This window comes from Prionailurus viverrinus, chromosome B1, assembly GCF_022837055.1.
Source record: "Prionailurus viverrinus isolate Anna chromosome B1, UM_Priviv_1.0, whole genome shotgun sequence".
Lineage (NCBI taxonomy): Eukaryota > Metazoa > Chordata > Mammalia > Carnivora > Felidae > Prionailurus > Prionailurus viverrinus.
Window position 1 is genome coordinate 142,750,504 of NC_062564.1, and position 25,817 is coordinate 142,776,320.

The 25,817-nt window shown below is 37.0% G+C and overlaps 1 protein-coding gene across 4 annotated transcripts in view; it reads right to left on the bottom strand.

Moving 5' to 3' along the window:
- MRPL1 (mitochondrial ribosomal protein L1) overlaps positions 1-25,817 on the bottom strand; it is a 130,175-nt gene that overhangs the window by 44,575 nt on the left and 59,783 nt on the right. For all 4 annotated transcript variants that reach the window (XM_047856536.1, XM_047856533.1, XM_047856535.1 and 1 more), the window contains one exon: positions 8,389-8,495. In XM_047856536.1, coding sequence (XP_047712492.1) covers positions 8,389-8,495 — 107 coding nt within the window. The remainder of the gene's footprint in view (positions 1-8,388; positions 8,496-25,817) is intronic.

Below are 25,817 nucleotides of genomic sequence, written 5' to 3' on the forward strand. Positions count from 1 at the left end.
CATGATCTAAATGTCCATCAATAGCAAACTGATTCTTGTACATGCACACCAGGGAATACAACTCTACACAACCATTAAAAAAAAAAAAAAAAACATAGCAGATCTCTTTGCATCTTTGAAGATATCCATGCTATTTTAAGTGGAAAAGAAAGGTATGGAACAGTGTGTGTGGTATAATACCTTGTATGTAAGTAAATTTTTCTAAGGGTGTTTATGCTATGCTTTAACATTTCTAGAATGACAAAAATCTATTCTTTTAAAGTTTATTTATTTTTAGTAATCTCCACACCCAACATAGGGCTCAAACTCATGACCCCTAGATCAAGAATTGCATGCTCTTCCAATTGAGCCAGACAGGTGCCCCAACAAAAAACTATTAATAAAAGTTCTAGAAGAAAACATTGCAGGGAGAGGGGCTTTAGTGTTTCCTTTTTGTAAACTGATTAAATTTAACCAAGTGTATATATTAATTTGAAAATTGTTAACTGTCAACAGAGTTGACAGAGTCCAGGCAGCAGAATTATGACTATTATATACTGTTTTTCTATATTATAAACACATACAAATCCTTTTAAAATGATCTAATTAGTACCTGAAATCAAACTACTACTATTTAGAATATATACACTAGCCAAGTATATAATTATGTCTCAACATTTTAAAGACTCTACATTAGTTTCATTTCTTTTTCATGAAAAGAACCATAATTTTTAAAACTTAGGGCTCAGTTAAAGAAATGTGCTTTTTCTCTCCTGTGTATCTTTACTTTTAGTTTTATGCTTTAAAATCTTTCCCTTGAATTTGATCACTTAGCAGCTTACTTTTACCCCAACCAACATATTCTTCACACTATGAGAAAAGGTGACTACATGACAGTGATATAACTGACTGAAAAATGAAATATTCCAGTGATGACCTGTTGTGTTTGCATGATGTTCAACATATCATTTAAAAGGCATTTTCATTGATAGGAGCACATGATCTGATAGCATGCAGTCACAACCAATTTCATGAATATGTAAATTATAGGTACAAATGGTAGGAAAGATTAGGAAAGAAACTAATTTACCTGTAAGTAACATTGCTGACAAGTGTTAGATATTGGCTGGCTAGAAGAGCATTTGCAGTTTTGATATACAAAGGCATTAGTGTTGAGTTCTAATACCCAAGATACTAATCTTCACGTCAGATAACTAAGAAAGATCATTCAATTGATTATACTTATCACATTAATACAGAAGGTAAACCAGCTTAAACTAATCAAGATCAATTTCATGTTCCATCAATACTAGAACTGGATCTTAAAGCAATGTGGCAGTATAGACCCTTTGAGAATTGTAACAAGGGATATCAAAATCTCCTCTACAGGCAAATAGAAACACAAAATTAATACATGTCACTCTTCCAAAAACACCTTTCTAGATCAAGGGTCAGCAAATCTCTTTCTCTAAAGATCCAGAATTTAAATATGTCAGGCTTTGTGGGCCACATACAATCTCTGTAGCAAATATTTTGTTTTATTTTTTACAACGCCTTGAAGTTGTAAAGAGCATTCTTAATCACAGGCTGTACAAAAACAATCAACAACTTTATTTGTCCCATGGCCTATAGCTTGTTGACGACCTCTGCTCTAGACACCTTCCTTCCTTCTAGATACCACATGAGGAACCCTAATAGGCATGTGATGCTGTCTGTGCTCTTTCATCTGCATACTGCATCTGAATATAGTCCTCATATCACACAGGGGGCAAAAACGAACAAAAACCTTCACATCTTCAATATTTCCAACATCACTCATGGAAATCTCAAACTTTTAAGGAAGATACATTACTTTGCTTAAAATCTTTTTATCTCTGATAATAGATAAAATTCATATAATAGTTATATTGCATACAATTGTAAACACATTTCTATTCCTTTTTAATTTTTTTTTCAACGTTTTTTATTTATTTTTGGGACAGAGAGAGACAGAGCATGAACGGGGGAGGGGCAGAGAGAGAGGGAGACACAGAATCGGAAACAGGCTCCAGGCTCCGAGCCATCAGCCCAGAGCCTGACGCGGGGCTCGAACTCACGGACCGCGAGATCGTGACCTGGCTGAAGTCGGAAGATTAACCGACTGCGCCACCCAGGCACCCCTCTATTCCTCTTTAAGTAACTATAATGAGGTATACCTGACATACTCTACATTTATTAACTTGATTTAGTTGTATTTTGCATATCATATTATTCACCATTTTCTAATTTATGTTTCCAATGACTTTTTAGTAAGCTCATCAAGTTGTGCCAACAATCACCATAAATCAGTTTTAAAACATCTTCACCATCCCAATGTCACCCTCATGCACATTACTGTTAATGCCTATACTTACTGCTCCTGCCCCTGCCCAAGGCAACCCCTCATCTACTTTTCATCTTTTCATATAAATGGTATCACATAGTATGTGGTTTCTATGTCTGATTTCTTTCACAAAGCATGTTTTTGTGATTCATCCACATCAGAGCACGTATCCATAATTCATTCCTTTTTATTGCTAAACAGTACTCCTCAGGATATGTTGCACATTCTTAAAGTGTCAATTAATTAAGTTTTGACATATGTATATACTCATGAACACATCACCAGTCAGGATAACAAACATGTCAATCATCCCCCAAATTCCTTGTGGTCCTTTGTAATCCCGCCTTCCCATCCTTCCCCATTTACCTATGCCCAGAGAAACTACTGGTCTGCTTTCTGTCACTACACAAATTCACATTTGCGAGAATCTTACATAAATAGAATCATACAGTGTGTACTCCTTTTGTCTGGCTTCTTTCACTCAGTTATCATCTTTTCTAAATTCATCCATGTTAAAGTATGTATCAATCATGTGTTTTTTGCTAAAGAATATTCTATTCTATTGTTTATACATTCACCTATTGAGGGACATGTAGAATGTTTCCAGTTTTTAGCTATTACAAATAAATCCGTTATAAGCATTTGTTCAAAAGCCTTTGTAGGGAGGTGCCTGGGTGGCTTAGTCAGTTGAGCTTTGGCTCAAGTCATGATCTCACAGTTCATGGGTTCGAACCTTGTATGGGGCTCTGTGCCGACAGCTCGGAGCCTGGAGCCTGGAGCCTGGTTCGGATTCTGTGTCTCCCTCTCCCTCTCTGCCTCTCCCCTGCTCATGCTCTGTCGCTCTCTCAAAACTAAATAAACATTTAAAAAAAAAAAAGTCTTTGTATGCACATATGTTTTCATTTGTCCTGGGTAAATATCTAAAAGTGGATCATCTAGCAGGTGGATGTTAAACTTCTTAAACTGCCAAGCTGCCAAACTGTTTGCCAAAGAGGTTATATCATTTTACACTGCCACAGCAGTATAGTGTTCCAATCTCTCCATACCCTTACCAATACTTGCTATGGTCAGTCTTTTTAATTTTAATCATTCCAGTAGACGTATAGTGATACCTCATTGTGGTTTTAATTTGTATTTCTATAACAACTAATAATGTGGAGCATCTTTTAGTTTGTTTGTCACCTGTTTGCCATGTGTTTGTCACACCTTGATGAGGTATGTTCAAATTTTTGCTGATTTTTATTTTTCTAAACGTTTATGTATTTATTTGAGAGACAGTACAAGCGAGGGAGGGGCAGAGAGAGAGGTAGAGAGAGAATCCCAAGCAGACTCCGCACTGAGAGCGCTACACGAGGCTCAATCCTACAACCGTGAGATCAGGACCTGAACAGAAATCAAAGAGTCAGACGCTTAACTTACTGAGCCACCCACGTACCCTTTTTTATTGATTTTTAAAACTGGATTGTTTTATTATTGAGCTTTGAGAACTCTTTATAAATTGTGGATTTATCAGTTATATGATTTGTAAATATTTTATCCTGGTCTGTGATTTATCTTTGAATTCTCTTAACAGTGTCTTTTCAAGAGCAAACACTTAATTTTTATACAGTGCAATTTATTAATTTCTTTTATGGATCATGCTTTTCATGTCACATCTAAAAAAAAAAAACATTCCCTAACTCAACTTTTTCTTCCAGAAATTTTATGGTTTTAGGCTTTACATTTAAGTCTTTGATACATTCTGAGTTAATTATACATGGAACAAAGTTATGGGTCAAAATTCATTTTACTGTATACAGATACACAATTGTTCTGGTACCATTTCTTGAAAAGACTAATGTTTCTCCATTAAAAATGGCTTTGCAACTTGTTTTAAATCAGGTGTCCATATGTATGTTGTTTTGGGTTTCTTGGCACTCTGGTCTATCCCATTATCATTTTGTGTTTTTTGACATCAATATCACACTATCTTAAATACTATAGCTTTATAAATCTTGAAATCAGGTAGAACACTAACTTTGTTCTTTGTCAAAGTTGTTTTGGCTTTTCTCGATCCTTTGTATTTCCATATGCATTTAAATCAACTTGCCAGTTTCTACAAAAATTAAAAAAAAGGCTAAATAGAATTTTAATGGAGAATGTACTGAATCCATACATTACTTTGGGGACCTGATATCTTAACAATATTGGATTTACTGATCCATAAACATGGTATACCTCATCATTTATTAGATCTCCTTTAATTTCCCTCAACTATGTTTTGAAACTTGCAGTATATGGATCTTTCACATCTTCTGTCAGATTTATCCCTAAGTATTTCCTAGTTTTTGGTATTAGTATAAACTGTATTATTTTGAATTTTAATTAAAAAAAAATTTTTAATGTTTATTTATTTTTGAGAAAGAGAGAGAGAGAGAGAGAGAGCGAGCACAAGTCAGGGAAGGCAGAGAGAGAGGGAGACACAGAATCCGAAGCAGGCTCAAGGTTCCAAGCTGTCAGCACACAGCCTGACACGGGGCTCGAACCCACAAACTTTGAGATCATGACCTGAGCTGAAGCCGGTCGCTTAACCGACTGAGCTACCCAGGTAGCCTGAATTTTAATTTCTAATTGTTACTGTTATGTAGAAGCAAAATTGATTTTTGTGTATTTGTATTCTATAACCTTTCTTAACCTACTTATTTGTTTTAGTAGCTAGATCATATCATCTGCAAATAATAACTAATTTACTTTTTCCTTTCTAGTGAGGTTGCCTCTTTTTTTGCCTGATTGCACTGCCTAGAATCCTTAGGTCAATGCTGAACTGAAGTAGTGACAGTGGATTTCCTTGTCTTGTTCCTGATCTTAGGAGGAGAGTATTCAGTTTTTCACCACTAAGTATCATGTCAGCTGTTGTATTTTCATAGATGCCCTTTATCAGGTTGAGGACATTAACTTCTCTTCCTAGTTTGCTGAGACTTTTTAATCAGGAATGAATGTTGGATTCTGTCAAATGCTTTCTCTGTATCTACTGAGATGATCAGATGACTTTTGATTTACAGTTTGTTAATACAGTGAATTTTAATGACTGATCATCGAGTTAAACATTGAAGGTTATCATTCTTAGGGTAAACCTTACATGGTGATGACATGATATCCATTCTATATTGCTAGGCCCTACTGGCTAAAATTTAGTTTATAATTTTGATATCTATGTTTATGAATGATATTAGACTGTTATTTTCTTTGCCTGGTTTTGGTATTAAGGTAATGGTGATTGTCTTAGGTGAAAGAGTAAATCAGGTCCCTGTTACTCTATGTTGGCCAAAAGCAGAAGTCTGCCTTATAGTTATTATGTCATTATTTCATCTATCCCTTCCTATTTTAGAAAGTACGTGTTATTATTAACTTCTTTTTGCATTTAGGAGAAATGGAGAATGGGGGAAAACTGAGGCTCAGAGAGCAAGGTAACATGATTCTAATCTGGAATTAGGATTCTGATTCCAGACAGTATGAATTTAAAACCCACTCTCTTAATCTCCTACTATAACATTCATGTAGTATCCAAAAAAATTCTTTTTAAACACAGAAATTAATTTCTTTTTCATTAAGAAAAAGCATTCTATCTCTAAATGATACAAGTAGTCTGACCTAGAGCTCATGTAATCACTTAATCACTATGGTATTTGTTGAGAAGAATGAATGCCAAGGTTTCTTATACACTGAGTCAGGATCCATATAAAGTATTAATTACTGAATATACTGAAAACCTTACTTGAGAAAAAGAACGGATCCAGATGGAAAGAAATAATCTTATAGATGTCCTATAGTCTCCAAAAGTCCAACCAATACAGGAAAAATAATTACTGCTACCATTTCAAGTTTTTATTTAATATTCAAAACCACATTGTAAAATAAACATTGCTACGCCAATTCTATAGGTCAGGAAATCCAGACACAACAACATTAAGAAACTTGTTTAAAGTCTGCTATCCTGTAAGTAGTAAGACAGGTATTCAAACCTAAGTCTCTACAGCTCTAGAAAATCCTCGTAAAATTGGCATTTTTTGTTTTTTACATTACGATGTTGTCATCCCAAACAAATATTGACAAGGGCTTTTTGGAAATACGGAAAGTGCAACATCAGATTCTAGCAGACCACAATGCCATACAAACTGGTACTAGGCTTTGATGGTAATAATTGCAATGAGGGGTTTCCCAATCCCTGATGAGATTAAACCTGTTTTGTCCTCTTTCTAAAGCAAGTTCTCCTTCCATAAAACAAGTTGAGTGCCTTTTCTCTACTTCTGATGATCTATAGTGGGCATAGCTCAATTAGCTTAGACTACTAGCTTAGATTACTAGCTATAATGCAGAATTCCTCTTTTTTTTTTTTTAAGTTTATTTATTTATTTTGAGAGAGAGAATGAGAGAGCAAGCAAGCAGGGGAGGGGCAGAGAGAGAGAAAGAGAAAGGGGGAGAGAGAGAATCCCAAGCAGGCTCCACACTGCCAGTGCAGAGCCCAGTGTGGGGCTCAATCTCATGAACACTAAGATCATCACCTAAGCCAAAATCAAGAGTCCAACATTTAACCATCTGAGCCACCCAGGCACCCCCTAACACAGAATTCCTCTTAAGAGCAGGATGAGTAGAGGAATAACAGCTATTCAAATAATTCCAGGCATGAGGCAAGATGATTCTGGATAAAAAGCCTGGACTGAAAAGACTGCCAGTGTTCAAATATCTATTCTGCCTCATACTAGACCTTGCAAAAATTACTTGACTTCTTGGGGCTTCCATGCCTTCATCTATAAAATGGATTGATAATTTTTCCTCTCATAGCATAGAAGATTAAAAGAAAGAATATATGAAGAGTGTTTAGAACAGTGTCTGGCACTTGCTAGGCACTTTTAAATTTTTACTATCAATATCACCATTATTCCTATGGTTACTGAACAGGAAAAAAAATATTTTGAGATTCTTTAGCATAAAATAAGATATTAGCAGGGCACCTGGGTGGCTCAGTCAGTTGAGAGTCCAACTCTTGGTTTTGGCTCAGGTCACAATCTCATGGTTTGTTAGTTCATGGAGCACCAGGCTCCATGCTATCACCTGCTTGGGATTCTCTCTCTCCCTCTCTCTCTCTCTCTGCCCCTGCCACCTCCCACCTCAGCCCACACACACATTCTCTCTCTCTCAAAATAAATAAACTTAAAAATAAAGAAGATTTGAACAAATAACTACATATCTAAAAACATAGTCCTATAAACTGGATATTATCTATAACAATGTTCTCGGGGCACCTGGGTGGCTCAGTCAGTTAAGTGTCCAACTTCGGCTCAGGTCATAATCTCACAGTCCATGAGCTCGAGCCCCATGTCAGGCTCTGTGCTGATAGCTAGGAGCCTGGAGCCTGCTTCAGATTCTGTGTCCCCACTTTCTCTCTGCCCCTCCCCCACTCATGCTCTGTCTCACCCTCTCTCAAAAATAAATAATTGCTAAAAATTTTTTTAAATAAACTTCACATGAATCCTTAATTATTTCAAAATAAAAGAAATCTTGCAGAATGTTCCCTTCAAAAAAATAGCGTCCTAAAAACAGCTTTGGAAATTGAGTTCCGGGATCTTTAATAAGTAGGCAAACAGTTTTTAAAACACAAGCAGGGATAATGAAAACAACCCATAAAAATAAAGCAAATTACTCAATTCCATTCAAGTAGTATTAAATACCTACAATGGGCTCAGCATTATGCAATGTCCCACAAGGGATATATAAGATCTAACTATACTCTCAATAAGCTTAGAATGTTAGAGAGCAAAAAATACATATATAGAATAATCAAATAAGACAAAGTACAAGTAATTACCATTGAAGGGCACATGAAAGAATTCTCAAGTACTATTCAAATTTATAAGTTCAACCTATAGAATAAAAAATTATCCATCTGTATAGTTAATGCTATTCCTGATACTAGTGCTAAGAACAAATTTGAAGGACTTGTCACTTAACAGTCACATTTCAAACAATTAAAAAAAAATGGTTATTTAGTAATTTCCATTGTAACTTACTGTTGCTATTTTTGTCTTGAGAAAGTTCTCCCTTTCTTCATCTACCTTAATTTCATGTCCAGTTTTAAATAATTCAAGCATTTTGGGGATGTCACGGCCAATGGACTCTGGTTAGAAAAATTAAAAATCCAAAGTTATCACTACATATAAACAAGTAACAAAAACTACTCAATAAGAGAAACATTCATCAGGTATTAAGATATAGCAAACAAGTTGTGGCAGACAGACTTTAGAGTGGCCCCAAGATGCCCATTTCCTGGTGTTTATGCCCTTTCATGATCTCCACCCCCTGAGTGTAGATGGGTGCTGCAGCTTGCTTCTAAACCAAGAGACAGAATGCTTATATGCACTTGATTACATTACATAAAACTGTAACGCCCATCTTGGAGGAGACTCTCTTCTTTACTAGCTTTGAAGAAACAAGCTGCCATGTTGTAAGTAGACATATGAAAAGGGCCACAAGAAAAGAAAGCCCTCAATCTAGCAACCTGCAAGGAACTGAATCCTGCCAACAATCCACATGAGTCCAAAAGCAGATCCTTCCACAGTCAAGTCTCAGATGAAACCACAGCCCTGATACTTTGAAGCTTTACGAGACACAGAAGCAGAGGACCCAGCTTAGCTGTACACACATTCCTAACAGACAGAAACGACGAGATAGAAAATGTGTGCTATTTTAAGCCATTAAATTTGTGATAATATTGTTACACAGTAATAACCAATAGATAAGTATATGCAAGGATGATACTTATCATACTTTAAAAACATTATGGACAGGGGCACGTGGGTGGCTCAGTCAGTTGAGCATCCAACTTTGGCTCAGGTCATGATCTCTTTGTGAATTTGAGCCCCGCATCGGGCTCTGTGCTGACAACTCAGAGACTGGAGCCTGCTTCAGATCCTGTATCTCCCTCTCTCTCTGCCCCTCCCCCACTTATGCTTTGTCTCTCTCTCTCTCAAAAATAAAAAAAATTTTAAAGTTAAAAAAAATTATAAAAAAAAATTAAGGACAAATTAAAATTTGTAAGATTTTTTATGATAAAAAACTAACAGCAAAGTCTTGAAATCTTATAAGAACTTTTTACTTACTGGTGCACCTAAGTGGCTCCTCTCTCCTTTCTCTCTCTCCTCTCTCTCTGCCTCTCCCCAACTTGGGTTTTCTCTCTCTCTCAAAATAAATAAACTTAAAAAAAAAAGATGGGAGATTTTATACCAAGTTTGTAAGCTGACAACAATGATTTAGGAAAGCATCTAAGAAAACTGACAATGTAGCAGAGAGAAAGGAGAGGGGAATCCAGTGCACAAATGAAGAGGGTTGGCCTCTGGTACAAAGATAGACTCTTCATTTATAGTGACAGGAAGGAAGGTGTTGTGGTCATAGATTCAGGTTAGTCAAAATAACTCTTGAGCTCTATGTGTAAGGCACTACTCTTAAGAAAGAAATGTAAGTAGAGATACAGATGATTTAACCAGGTACCTGTTTTTTTGTACACCACTATTAGCATCTTGCTGTTTATATTACACTAGTGGTCATATGGTTTAGTACTAGCTACATCAGAATGTTATACTAAAAAAGTAGCATTTTATACTAGTTTTTCCATCTGCCCGTCCCTTTTCTCCCTATCAATTACAATTAGATTGTAAGTTCCTTGTGGATAACTGCTTTCATTCACAGTGAAGTGTTCCTGAACAACTCCCCAGATGATCCTTGGAAGTTATATATGCTGAAGATATACTGTGCTCTCTATAGAATGAGATCTTCATGTTGACTTATCATGGGGAGAATTTTTGGAGACATATATGACTGGTGTGTTTTTTGGTAGTCACACATTTCTCATAATATTTATTGTTCTTAAAATAATTCACATTTTCTACGTAGAAAATTGAAAATTTTTCAAGTTATCGTGTCATGAAACATAAAAAACATGTATTTTTATATATTAAATTTGAGTTAAATGTTAATGACTAAACAGTAGGAAGGTGGAGTTTATTTTTGAAGTCTTCAGTGTGACCCTTTGAAAATCCTTAATTTTTAACTTGGTTTCATTTTTCTCCTTTCTACATCCAGTTGTCTTTCTACCATAATGGAGGACAAAGTGACATTAGAATCCAATAAATTTAGTTTCAATTCTTAGCTCTTTTTTCATGTCAGCTTCTGTAGCCATTTGAGTAATAATGAGCTGCCTCTAGACTGTGATTATTATTTCTACTGATAAATCTTGAGATTTTCCTAGTTCCTTTCCCTTTTTTATAGTAAAGCAGGTTAAGTGAATTTCACATGAAAGTAGGTAAAAAGTGTGGGGTCCTGGGTAAGAGTCTAACTTCATTTTTGGGGGCTAGAGTAAAACCTTATTTAGGAGGCGATCCAACATGGCAGAAAAGTAGGGGGACCCAAAGTTCCCTGGTCCCTCAAACACAGCAGTATTGAGGCCAAAGGACTTTGAATTCCAAAAGTCCAAGCTACAGAGTGACAAAGACGTTTCCAGGGACCCATGGGGAGAACCTGGCAGGCCACAGGTGCAAGATTGCAAACTGGGAGAGATAAAAAGGGCCACTTAGGCACAGATGGGAGGGATCCCCTTCTGTGGAGACACAAAGGGATAAGAGAGGATGAGGAAGCATAGGACTGTATCTGGACAAAAGAAAAACAACAGACCAGGACACACAAGGATCCAGTCTCTAATTGCAGGGCTTTCTCCGCACCAGGGCCGGCTGCCATGTTCAGGCACCTGAGGAGGAGGTGAGTCAGCTCCGGGCTCAGTAACTAGTTCAGAGGCACAGTCCACAGTGGGAGAAAGCAATCCACTCCCTGGAGTGCTGTGGGAAGAAGGTATATGACCTTTGAAAGGACAATGACTGCCTGTGCCCCCCAGCCAGAGGCCATATATCGGGGTACAGAGCAGCACTTCCCTGGAACTGGGGTGCACGGAGCGGGGCCCTTTAAGACAGCAGGGTTTAAATCCCAGCCAAGCGCCAGGGAGGCAAGAGAGTCAGTGGAGCAGGACAAACCGTGTGCCCAGCACTGTGAGGCAGCATAGAACTGGGGCTCACAGGGCAGGATCCTTTAAGACATCAAGGTTTAAATTCCAGCCAAGTGCCAGGGAGGTGCGGGATTAGCAGAATGGGACAAACTGCCTCATTCACACCAGTGGCACTGTGAGGATGGCCTGTACAGAGTGATTTGGGACACCAGGTCTGTGGCAGTGAGACAGGGGTGTCGTCATTTCTCACCCCATCACCAACAAGGTGAAGCTTCAGGGAACAGACAGCGGGCCCACAGGACCGGCCTACACCAAACCACACCCCTCTGTGCCTGATAACTGCATATGTAGTGGAGGAGGACTGACGCTGACAAACCAGACAGCCCCTTCTCCAGACCTACAAGGGTAGACACATGAGGGTAGTAGCAGACCTATCTAATGAAACTTGGCAGGCCAGAAAGGAATGGCAGAAAATTATCAATGTGCTGAATAGTAAAAATGTACTGAATCGTTTATCCAGCAAACCTGTCATCCAGATAGAGGAGAGATAAAGGTTTTCCCAGACAAACAAAAACTGAAGGAGGTCATCACCACTAAACCAGCCCTACAACAGATCCTAAGGGGGAATCTGTGAGTGGAATGTTGCAAAGATCACAAAGGACCAGAGACATCACTACAAGCATGAAACCTACAGATCACACAGTGACTCTAAATTCATACCTTTCAATAATAACACTGAATTTAAATGGACTAAATGCTCCAATCAAAAGACATAGGGTGTCAGAATGGATAAAAAAAAACAAGACCTATCTATTTGCTGTCTACAAGAGACCCATTTTAGACGTGAGGACACCTTCAGATTGAAAGTGAGGGGATGGAGAACTATCTATCATGCTACTGGAAGTCAAAAGAAAGCTGGAGTAGCCATACTTACATCAGACACACTAGATTTTACACTAAAGGTTGTAAGAATAGACGAAGAAGGACATTATATCATAATTACAGGGTCTATTCACCAAGAAGAGCTAACAATTATAAATGTTTATGCACCGAATTCAGGGATACCCAAATATATAAAACAATTAATCACAAACATGAGCAATCTTATTGGTAAGAATGTGGTAACTGCAGGGGACTTTAATATTCCACTTACAACAATGGACAGATCATCTAGACAGAAAATCAATAAAGAAACAACAGCTCTGAATGATACACTGGACCAGATGGACTTGACAAATATATTTAGAACTTTTCATTCTAAAGCAGAATACACATTCTTCTTGAGCTCACATGGAGCATTCTCCAAGACAGATCACATACTGGGTCACAAAACAGCCCTCAATAAATATAAAATAACTGAGATCATACCATGCACACTTTCAGATCAAAATGCTATAAAACCTGAAATCAACCACAGGAAAAAGTTTGGAAAACCTCCAAATGCATGGAGATTAAAGAACATCCTACTAAAGAATAAATGGGTCAACCAGGCAATTAAAGAAGAAATTTAAAAATATATGGAAACAAATGAAAATGAAAACACAACAATCCAAAACCTTTGGGATGCAACAAAGACAGTCCTAAGAGGAAAATACACTGCAATCCAAGCCTATCTCAAGAAACAAGAAAAATCCCAAATATAAAGTCTAACAGCACACCTAAAGGAACTAGAAGCAGAACAGCAAAGAAACCCCAAGGCCAGCAGAGGAAGAAAAATAATAAAGATCAGAGCACAAATAAACAATATAGAATGTGGGGCGCCTGGGTGGCGCAGTCGGTTAAGCGTCCGACTTCAGCCAGGTCACGATCTCACGGTCCGTGAGTTCGAGCCCCGCGTCAGGCTCTGGGCTGATGGCTCAGAGCCTGGAGCCTGTTTCTGCTTCTGTGTCTCCCTCTCTCTCTGCCCCTCCCCCGTTCATGCTCTGTCTCCCTCTGTCCCAAAAATAAATAAACGTTGAAAAAAAAAATTAAAAAAAAAATATAGAATGCAAAAACACAGTAGAACAGATCAATGAAACTAAGAGCTGTTTTTTAAAAAAAATAAACAAAATTGATAAACCCCTAGCCAAACTTCTCAAAAAGAAAAGAGAGAAGACCCAAACAGTTAAAATCATGAATGAAAATGGAATTATTACAACCAATCCCTCAGAAATACTATTATCAGTGAATACTATGAAAAATTTTATGCCATCAAAATGGACAACCTGGAAGAAATGGACAAATCCCTAAACTCCCACACACTTCCAAAACTCAAACGGGAAGAAATAGAAAATTTGAATAGACCCATAACTAGTGAAGAAATTGAATCAGTTATCAAAAATCACCCAACAAATAAGAATCCTTGGCCAGATGGCTTCCCAAGGGAATTCTACCAGACATTTAAAGCAGAGTTAATACCTATTATTCTAAAGCTGTTCCAAAAAATAGAAATGGAAGGAAAACTTCTGGACTCATTCTATGAAGCCAGCACTACCTTGATTCCCAAACCAGACAGAGACCCCTCAAAAAAGGAGACTTAAAGGCCAATATCCCTAGTGAACATGTATGTAAAAATTCTCAACAAGATACTAGCAAATCGAAATCAACAGCATACAAAAAGAATTATTCACCATGATCAAGTGGGATTCATTCTTAGGCTACAGGGCTGGTCCAATATTTACAAATCAATGTGATATATCATATTAATAAAAGAAAGGATAAGAACAATACGATCCTCTCAATGGATGCAGAAAAAGCATTTGACAAAATACAGCATCCTTTCTTAATAAAAACCCTCAAGAAAGTTGGGATAGAAGGAACATAACTAAACATCATAAAAGCCATATATGAAAAGCCCACAGCTAATATCATCCTCAGTGGGGAAAGACTGAGAGCTTTCCCCCTGAGATCAGGAATACGACAGGGATGTCCACTCACACTACTGTTGTTTAACATAGCGTTGGATGTCCTAGCATCAGACAACAAAATGAAATTAAAGGTATCAAAATGGGCAAAGAAGTCAAATTTTCAGTTTTCACGAACGACATGACACTCTACATATAAAACCTGAAAGACTCCACCAAAAGGCTGCTAGAACTGATACATGAATTCAGCAATGTCACAGGGTAAAAAATCATTGTACAGAAATGGGTTGCATTTCTATACACCAATAAGAAGGAACAGAAAGAGAAATCAAGAAACTGATCCCATTTACAATTGCACCAAGAACCATAAAATACCTAGGAATAAACCTAACCAAAGATGTAAAAGTTCTATATGCTGAAAACTATAGAAAACTTATGAAGGAAATTGAAGAAGACACAAAGAAATGGGAAAACATTCCATGCTCATGGATTGGAAGAAGAAATATTGTTAAAATGTCAATACTACCCAAAGCTATCTACACAGTCAATGCAATACCAATCAAAATTGCACCAGCATTCTTCCTGAAGGTAGAACAAACAATCCTAAAATTTGTATGGAACCACAAAAGACCCCGAATAGCCAAAGCAATACTGAAGAAGAAAACCAATGCAGGAGGCATCACAATCCCAGACTTTAGCCTCTACTACAAAGCTGTAATCATCAAGACAGTGTGGTATTGGCACAAAAACAGACACATAGACCAATGGAATAGAATAGAGAATCCAGAATTGGACCCACAAATGTATGGCCAACTAATCTTTGACAAAGCAGGAAAGAGTATCCAATGGAAAAAAGACAGTCTCTTAAGCAAATGGTGCTGGGAGAAATGAAGAGCAACATGCAGAAGAATGAAACTAGCCTGCTTTCTTACACCGTACTCAAAATGGATGAAAAACCTGAATGTGAGACAGGAAACCATCAAAACCCTAGAGGAGAAAGCAGGCAACAACCTCTTTGACCTCAGCCACAGCAATTTCTTACTTGACACATCTCCAAAGGCAAGAGAATTAAAAGCAAAAATGAACTATTGGGACCTCATCAAGATAAAAAGCTTCTGCACAGCAAAGGAAACCATCAACAAAACTAAAAGGCAACCGACAGATTGGGAAAAGATATTTCCAAATGATGTATCGGATAAAGGGTTGGTATCCAAAATCTATAAAGAACTTACCAAACTCAACACCTGAAAAACAAATGATCCAGTGAAGAAATGGGCAGAAGACATAAATACACACTTTTCCAAAGAAGACATCCAGATGGCCAACAGACACATGAAAAGATGCTCAATGTCATTCATCATCAGGGAAATACAAATCCAAGTCACACTAAGATACCACCTCACACCACTCAGAGTGGCTAACATCAATAACTCATGAAACAACAGATGCTGGCCAGGATGTAGAGAAACGGGAACCACTTGCACTGTTGGTGGGAATGCAAACTGGTACAGCCACTCTGGAAAACAGTGTGGAGGTTCCTCAAAAAATTAAAAATAGAACTACCCTATGACCCAGCAATAGCACTACTAGGAATTTATCCAAGGGATTCATAGGGTCACGTTTACCCCAATGTTTACAGCAGCACTTTCAACAACAGTCAAATTATGGAAAGAGCTTAAATGTCCATCAACTGATGAATGGATAAAGAAGATGTGGTTTATATATACAATGGAATACTACTTAGCAATGAGAAAGAATGAAATCATGCCATTTGTAGCAACATGGATGGAACTGGAAGGCATTACGCTGAGTGAAATCAGTCAGTCAGAGAAGGACAGATATCATGTTTTCACTCATATGTGGGTCTTGAGAAACTAAACAGACCATGAGGGAAGGGAAGGGGAAAAAAAAATTAGTTACAAAAAGAGAGGTAGGGAGGCAAACCAAAAGAGACTCTTAAATACAGAAGACAATTTGAGGACTGTTGGGGGGGGGAGGGGGGATGAGGAGAGGTGATGGGCATTGAGAAGGGCACTTGTTGGGATGAGCACTGGGTGTTTAGGTAAGCAATGAACCATGGGAATCTACCCCAAAAACCAAGAGCCCACTTTACACACTGTATATTAGCCAATTTGACAATCAATTATATTTAAAAAACAAAAACAGAAAGAAAATAGATAAAAAGTTTTTATTTTAATTTTTTTTAACATGTATTTATCTTTGAGAGACAGAGAGATAGAGCATGAGCAGGGGAGGGGCAGAGAGCGAGAGGGAGACAAAGAATGTGAAGCAAGCTCCAGGCTCTTAGCTGTCAGCACAGACACGGGGCTTGAACCCACGGACCACGAGATCATGATCTGAGCCAAAGTCACACACTTAACCAACTGAGCCACCCAGGTGCCCCCGTTCTTTTTGTTTTGTTTTGTTTTTAAGTTTATTTATTTCTGAGAGAAAGAGAATGAGCATCAGCGGGGGAGAGGGGGAGAGAGACAGAGGGAAACACACAATCTGAAGCATGCTCCAGGCTCCACACACTGTCAGCACAGAGCCCAATGCAGGGCTAGAATTCATGAACTGTGAGATCATTACCTGAGTCAAAGTCAGATGTTCAACTGACTGAGCCACCAAGGCACCCCTAAGATGTCCCATCTTAAAATAAAACAAGTCTCCAACTTCATAGTACCTTCCAGCAACCATGCAATGCTTCCCTTAAAAGTTTTCCTAATAATCCAGTGAAGAAATGAGCAAAAGACATGAATAGACACTTTTCCAAAAAGATATCTACATGGCTAACAGAAACATGAAGACATGCTCAACATCACTCATCATCAGGGAAATACAAATCAAAACCACAATGAGATACCACCTCACACTAGTCAGACTGGCTAAAATTAACAACTCAGGCAACCACAGATGTTGGCAAGAATGCGGACAAAGAGGAACCCTTTTGCACTGCTGGTGGGAATATAAACTGGTACAGCCACTCTGGGAAACAGTATGGAGGTTCCTCAAAAAATTAAAAATAGAACTACCGTATGACCCAGCAATTGCACTACTAGGTATTTATCCAAAGGATGCAGGGGTGCGGTTTCGAAGGGACACATGCACCCCAATGATTATAGCAGCACTATCAACAATAGCCAAAGTATGGAAAGAGCCCAAATGTCCATCGACAAACAAATGGATAAAGATGTGGCATATACATATATACAATGGAGTATTATTTGGCAATCAGAAAGAATGAAAACTTGCCATTTGCAACAACGTGGATATAACTATAGTGTGTTATGCTAAGTGAAATTAGTCAGAGAAAGACAAATACCATATGACTTCACTCATATGTGGAATTTAAGATACAAAACAGGCTAACATAAGGGATAGGAAGCAAAAATAATATAAAAACAAGGAGGAAGACAAAACATAAGAGATTCTTCAATATAGGGAACAAACTAAGCACTGGAAGGGTTGTGAGAGGTGGGATGGGCTAAGTGGGCAAGGGGCATTAAGGAGGACACTTGTTAGGATGAGCACTGGGTGTTATATGTAGGGGATGAATCACCAGATTCTAGTCCTTAAATCATTATTGCACTATATGTTAACTAACTTGGATATAAATTAAAAAAAAAAAAGTATAACTTTTCGAAACAGCTGTCTCTCCTTTCTCTATTTCCTCTCCTTCCATTTTCTCTTAAACCTACTTCAATCAGGTTATCATCCACTGAAAATAGTACCGTCAAGGTCACCAATGATCTTCACAATGACAAATCCAATTATCATTTCTTAGTGCTCCTCTGACTTGACCAGTCAAGAGCATTTCACAGTATATCTCTACTTTTCCTAAAATACTCTGACTTGTTGTCTGAAACATACTCTCACTGGCTATTCCACTCAATATTGTTGGCTGAGCCACCACCCTCACCTAGGTGATATACAAAGATTTAATTACCTCAGGGCTCAGTCATTTGACTTCTCTTTCTATTCAATCACATGTGGCTTTAAAGACCATTTATCCTCTGATAACTGCCAAACTTATATATCCAGACACAACTTTTCTCATGATCTCCAATCACCTACTCAATATCTCTATCTAAATGTAGGTAGGTAATTCATAAGGAGTACAAAAGGACAAATGTTTGCTGAAGGAATGAACAAAGGGGCTCCTGGGTGGCTCAGTCGGTTAAGCGTATGACTTTGGCTCAGTCATGATCTCACGGCTCGTGGATTCAAGCCCTGTGTCAGGCTCTGTGCTGACAGTTCATAGCCTAGAGCCTGCTTTGGATTCTGTGTCTCCCTCTCTCTCTACCCCTCCCCCATTCATGCTCTGTCTCTGTCTCTCAAAAATGAGTAATTTTTTTTAAAAGTTAAAAAAAAATGAACAAATTAATGACTTCATAATTTTGAGTCTGATATCATAGTGATGTTTAATGATGAATGTGAAAGAATACAGCTTGAGAAGAAAAACGGAAATAGTTCTGCATTAAAACATACTGAAGGTTCTGACAGAATATTGAAAACATACAGTGTACAGTTAGAATCAGAAACCAGAACAGAGTGATAGATTGAGGGTAATGATGCAGATTTTAGTTTTTAGGCCAATTCCATCCCAAAACAAATAAAATCTTCTTCCTTTGATTTTACATATAACTTTTTCTATATCTTTATCTTCTACCAAAGCTTGTTAATGTTAATTTGCATTTACCCAATGACCAAGATGTTGAGCATCATCTCAAATGAATGGCCATTTGAAGATCTTATTTTATAAGCTGCCTGTTCAGTTCTTTTGTCCCTTTTTGAAAAGGTGGGTTGATAGTCTTCTTACTGAGTTATAAGAATTCTCTGTATATTCTGAATATAAATCCTTTGTCTGATATATGCATGGCAAATATTTTACCCTCATCTGTGGCTTTTTGTTTTCTTAGTGGTGTCTTTTTATGAGCAAAGTTTTTAATTTTTATAGTCCAATTTAGCAATTTCTTCTTCTGTGGCTTATGCTTTTTGTGTCCTAAGAAATCTTTGCCTAATCCAAGACCATAAAAATTTTCTTCTAGAAATTTTTCTTCTAGAATTTCATGGCTTTAGCCCTTACAATTAGATCTGTGTCCATTTTTAATTAATTTTTGTGTTTGATGTGAGGAAAAGGATATCTGGTATTTCAGAAACATTCACTGAAAACTATTCTTTCCCCATATAACCTTGGTACCTTTACCAAAAATCAGTTCTCCCTTAGGCTTGGGTCTATTTTTTTTTAACTCTCAATATTTGATCTATCCTTATGCCATACCACACTTTCCTGATTACAGCAGCACTAAAAGGCAGTGCAAGTAATGCAAGTCCTCCAATTCTCTTCTTCCTTTTTAAAATCATTTTTTATTCCAAGTCCTTTGTATTTCCACTTACATATTAGAAAAAGTTTGTCAATTTCCAAAAAAAGAAAATAAAAAAGTTTTTTAAGCTTTCTGGGAGCTTGATTAGGACTGCACTAAATCTATAGAAAATCTAGGGAAAATTCCCTCTTAACACTATCATCCTTCAAATCCATGGCAATGCCATGTCCCTTTCCTGATACTTTCAGCAACATTTAGCAATTTTCTGGGAGAAGGGCTTGTACATCTTTTGCTAAATTTATTCCTAAGTGTTTTATTTGACTTTTTTATGCTCTTATGAAAGGAACTCTTTTATAAATTTCACTTTGACTAGCTATTGCTAATATAGAAATACAGTTGACTTTGTGTATTTATCTTATATATTGTAACCTCAACTAAATTCATTTAGTATTCACTCACTTAAGATCATAACTTCTGGGCATAAAGACAGTTTTATTTCCTCCTTTCCCATATGTAGGCCCTTTATTTCACTGACCTTCAGTACAATGTTGAACATAAGTGACGAGAGTAGAAATCTTTACCATTCCTGATTTTAGGTAGAAAGCATTCAGTCTTAAAATGATCGCATCACTAAGAATGATATGAGCTGTTCATTTTTCATAGATGTGCTTTTTCAAGTTGAAGTTCACATCTATTCCTAATATTCTGAGTTCTTAGCATGAATGGCTGTTAGATTTTGTTAAATGTTTCCTTGCATCTACTGAGATGATCTTAAGGTCTATGTCCTTTATTAGCATCATATATATTGATGTTCAGGTGCTAAACCAACTTTGTAATCCTAGAATAACGTTATTAGTTAATATTCACTAACCTTTATAGACATTCATACATACATACATAATACTGGACTCAATTTGCTGATATTTTGTTAAGAATTTGTGCTTCTGGGGCACCTGGATGGCTCAGTTGGTTAAGCATCCAACTCTTGATTTCAGCTCAGGTCAGATCTCACAGTTGGGGATCAAGCCCTGCATCAGGTTCCATGTTGAGTGTGGAGCCTGCTTGGTCTCTCTCCCTCCCTCCCCCTCTTTCTCTCTAAAATAAATAAATAAATAAATACGTTTAAAAAAAAAAGAATTTGTGCTTCTATGCTCATGAGAGATATTGGTCTGTAGTTTTCTTTTCTTGTGATGCCCTTGTCTACTTTTGATATTAGGGTAATGCTGAGCTCATTAGAGTTGGTTAAGTGTTCCTTCCCCACTATTTTCTTTAAAAGGTTGTGAAGGATTGGTGTTATTTTTGCATTAAATGTTGGATAGAATTCACTGGTAAGAAGTCATGTGACCCTGAACTTTTCACTGTGGGAAGCTGTAAATTACTACATGAATTTTTTTAGTTGATATAGATCTATGTAGCTTTTCTATTATCTTCTCAACACTTTGGTGATTTGGGTCTTACAAAGAATTTGCCCATTTCATTGGCATAAGGTTGTTCCTAACAGTCCTTGTCTTAAAAGTCTATTTTGTCTGGTATTAATATAGTCAATCAAAGTCACTAACGCTTAACTGTTTTCACGGTAATTTTTACCTGTCATTTTACTTTCAGTCTATGTGTATGTTTGAATATAGTGTGTCTCCTGTACACACCATATAACTGAATTGTTTCTTCTTTGTTTTATAATCTCTGCCTTTTGGTTGGAGTGTTCATTCACCCTGTTTCCAATTAACAAAACTATAGGTATGGCTGGATTTGGGTCTTTATTTTGATGTGTTTTCTATTTCTCTCATCTCATATGTTCCTCTATTCTTCCTGTACTGCCTTTCCTTCTTTAAGCAAAAATATTTTAGTGTAAGTTTTTAATTTTTTATTCCTCTACTTGGTTTTAATCTTCTCTCTTTGTGTATGTTTTTTACTTGCTACAGATATTACAATGTGCACATTTATCTACCACAACCTACTTCATCTTAATAGTGACTTCCAGGAAAACAGAATAAATTTGTGCCAACCTATCTTCATCTTCCCTCTGTGACCTGATATTATGATCATACTCAAACCTGTTTCACCTCCTGTATATTTCATAATATACACTGGGCTAGTCAAGACAGAAATTAGGGAATCATTATAGATTCCTCTCTCTCCTTTACCCCCTGCATCTAATCAGTAATTCCTGTTGACTCTACCTCCTCAATATCTCACAACAGCCTTCCTCTTCTCCGTCTTCATTGCCACTGCTCAGATTCTGTCCTTACTCATCTTGTACTTAGCCTACTGCATTAGCCTCCTACTGGTCTCTGTTCTTTGAGTTTCATCATTTTCCCATTCCCACATTATCACTTACACAGCTTCTACATACAGTCATTCTTATATGCAAATCTTAGACTATTCTTCTGAACAATATTTTTCAATGGCTCCCAACTGCAAAAACGATAAAATCTAATCTCCACAGTACATCACACAAAGCCTTCCAAGATCTGGCCCACTGCCTATCACTGTCTAACCCCACTGACCACCGCTATCTGATAAAACATTATGTACCAAATGACAGAAAGGTATTTATAATTTCCTGAACACAACTGAATTTCTCATTCTTCTGTGCATTAGTACAAGCCATTTTCTCTACCTGGAATGTCCTCCAGGTAGAAAATACTTATTCATGCTTAACCTCTCAATTTAACTGCTATCTTCCTTATAAAATTTGATTCTACAAAGTAGTCCCTCACTTCTCTCACCACTTTGGAGAATGTGCTCTAGTACACTTTCTGCATTTTAGTGCAGCACTTTGTTCTCGTCTCTCTCACCTCTCAATTTTTATCTCCTTCAAAATGGGAACTATCTTTTTGCTTTCAACCCTCAGTACTAAGTGCACTGCGTGGCACATAGTAGGTACTCAATTATTATGTGCTTATTCAATAAATGAGCTATGAAGGTAGAAATGATTTTTGAAGGCATGAAAAATAATGAATACCCCCTAAAGTAATTACAGAGAAAAAACAACTACCTTAGGAACTGTAGGGAGCCAATTATTGAGGTTCATTTATTTTATGTACTTCTCACGGGGCCTGTGCTAAACTTGCATACATTATAACAAAAACACTACAGAAAGATGTTATCATGAAACCCATTATGGAGATGAACAGAGGCACAAAAATGTTAGGTAAACTGGTTCAAGGTCACAGCAAGTGATAAATCCAAGACTGAGAGAAGTTTATGTTAACCACTATCCTATTCTGCTTTTCAGTATAGCCCAATGTTAAATCTTCACTGCTGTTTCTAGGGCTCTGCTATCCCTTATTGCTATGTAATTGCTCTCCTCTTTTTTCATTTTCTCTTTTCTTTGTAATTTTATGTTCTTTACTTCTCTCTTTTTTCTGTCTTCTTTTCCCTTTCTCTTCCTCTAATTCTATCAATTTCCATAATGACATAATCAGAACTAAACTATATGATCAGATATTTTACCCTAATATTCTCTTTTCTTCCTGAAGAACATTATAGGGAAGAAGCAAGTAGAATAAAAGAAGACTGGGAGGACAAAGAAGGAATAGCTAGTGAGAAAGGAGGCAAGTTAAGATTGTACAGTATAAAAGAAAGTTTCAAGAAGCAAAAAAATAAAAACAGATCTGCGAATGTGGCAAAAGAAAGAATGATGATTATTACTGGCAGCAACATTTTAGCTGAATCACTGAAATGAATATTACACTGTATGTTAACTAAAATTTATATAATAAAAAATAAATAAATGTGAGACCTAAAACCATTAAACTCCCAGAAGAAAACATAGGCAGTAATCTCTTTGACATCAATCTTTGCCACATTTTTCTAGATATTTCTCCTCAGGCAAGGGAAACAAAGAAAAATAATCTAAGGGAACCACCCCCCAAAATAATAACCTTTTGCACAGTGAAGAAAATCATCAACAAAACAAAAAGGCAACCTATTGAATAGGAGAAGATATTTGCAAATGATGTAACTGCTGGTGGGTTAACATACAAAATCTATAAAGATCTCATACAACTGAACACCAGAAAAACAACCCAATTAAAAAATGGGCAGAGGGGGTGTCTGGGTAGCTCAGTCAGTTGAGCGCCAGACTCTTGATTTCGGCTCAGATCATGATCTCACAATTTGTGGGTTCGAGTCCCGCATCGGCTTCTGCACTGACAATGCAGAGCCTACCTGGGATTGTCTCTCTCCCTCCCTCCCTCTGCCCTTCCCCCTCTTGCTCTCTCTGTCACTCTCTTAAAATAAATAAACTTTAAAAAAGTAAATAAGAATAAAACTAAATTTTTAAAAAATGGGCAGAGGACCTGAGTAGACATTTTTCCAAAGAAGACATGCAGAAGGCCAAAAGATACATGAAAAGATGCTCAACATCACTAATTATAGGGAAATGCAAATCAATACCACAATGAGATATCACCTTAAACCATAAGAATGGCTAGAATCAAAAACACAGGAAATAACAAGTGCTGGGGAGGATGTGGTGAAAAAAGAACCTTTGTGCACTGTTCGTAGGAATGTGAATTGGTGCAGCCCCTGTGGAAAACAGTATGGGGGGTTCCTCAAAAAAAATAAAGATACAAATACCATACAATTCAGTAATTCCACTGCTGGGTATTTACCCAAAGAAAATGAAAATGCTAATTTAAAGAAATATATATGGACCTCTATGTTTATTGCCACGTTATTTACAATAGCCAAGATATAGAAGCAACCCAAGTGTCCACCAATAGATGAATGGATAAAGAAGGTGTGGTATATAGATACGATGGAATGTTACTCAGCCATAAAAAATTATGAGATCTTGCCATTTGTGACAACATGGATGGACTAAGGGGGTATTATGCTAAGTGAAATAAGTCAAATAAAGAAAGGCAAATACCATATGATTTCATTTGTATGTGTAATCTAAAAAAACAAAACAAACAAAAAAGCAGAAACAACCCAAAAATAGAGAGAACAATATGGTGGTTGCCAGAGGGGAGGAGGGAGATGGGTAAAGGGGGGAGTGGGAGGTACAGGCTTCCAGGTGTGGAATGAGTAAGTCATAAGGATGAAAGGCACGGCATAGAGAATACAGTCAATGATACTGTAACAGAAAAAACAAAACTAAACTAAAAACGCTACTAACAGTGATGCTCTAAAAAATATAAAAACCTGTAATAATTAAAAATCCAGTGATAATGGGAAGTGGGAGGTAATAGTTTCTATAGGATAGTCATGGAAGGCCTCTCTATTTAGGTGATATTTGAATGAGAAGGTGAGCCAGGGAAATAAGCAAAGAGCATTATAGACAGATGGGCCAGTAAGTAGTCCAAAGACCAGAGAAGAGAGAACATTCAGTGTGTGTGAGGAAGGGCAAGGAGGCTAGAGTAAAGTAAATGAAAGAGTCATAGAACCAGTTGTAATATATCCAGAATTCATCTATAATTATAATTATTCCTAATCATCACTGCAGTCTTTCATACATAAATAGTTTTTAAAGTAATACATGAGGGGGGAAATTCTGAAAAATTTCAAATTCATTACTGTGCAAAAATTTTCTATGTCTTAGCATTTTTTAAAATATAACCAAAGAGTTCTAAGTGTTTTGACAATGCAAGCAATATTCTTAAGTACAGCATGTCACTCAATGAGTTAAAAATACTTCACATTAGTTTTCAATATATTTACATCCACTATTCTCAAATATGATGCAACACCAACTTCCATACAGAAAGCAGTGTCCTACTCAGTAATAAGTGAATACTCTTTGGACAAGTCTGCTGCAACATTCTTTTGTCAAGACTCCAACTGGAGCACTGATGTTCAATTCTAAGAGCAATGTGTTAAGAGGAACACACATTAGTGAGTCCAATTTCCTAATCATGTCCCTTTTCCATCTACCTGCCAATAACTTAGCATGGTTTAAAAGAACTCAACCATTTCCAATCCTCTCTCCCCCTCTCTCTGCCCCTCCCTCCTCCAGTCATGTGAGCTCAGTCTCTCAAAAATAAATTTTAAAAAATTAAAAAAAAAACCTCAACTATTTCCATATACGCCATAATACCCCCAATGCATTAATATGTGTAATAAAAAACTAATTCCATTAAGTCAAGATATTTTTCATACTCATATTTTTTTGTTTAGTAAGTGCTAAAAAATTGGTTAGCAATAAAAAATTTATAATATCAACAAAACAGATCTTTATTAGAGATGAAAGAATTTCAGAGGACACTTACATTGGGGGGAGAGGGAAGCTAGTTGACAAGCAAACTGAAACCCAATTTCTTCAAGAAATTTAA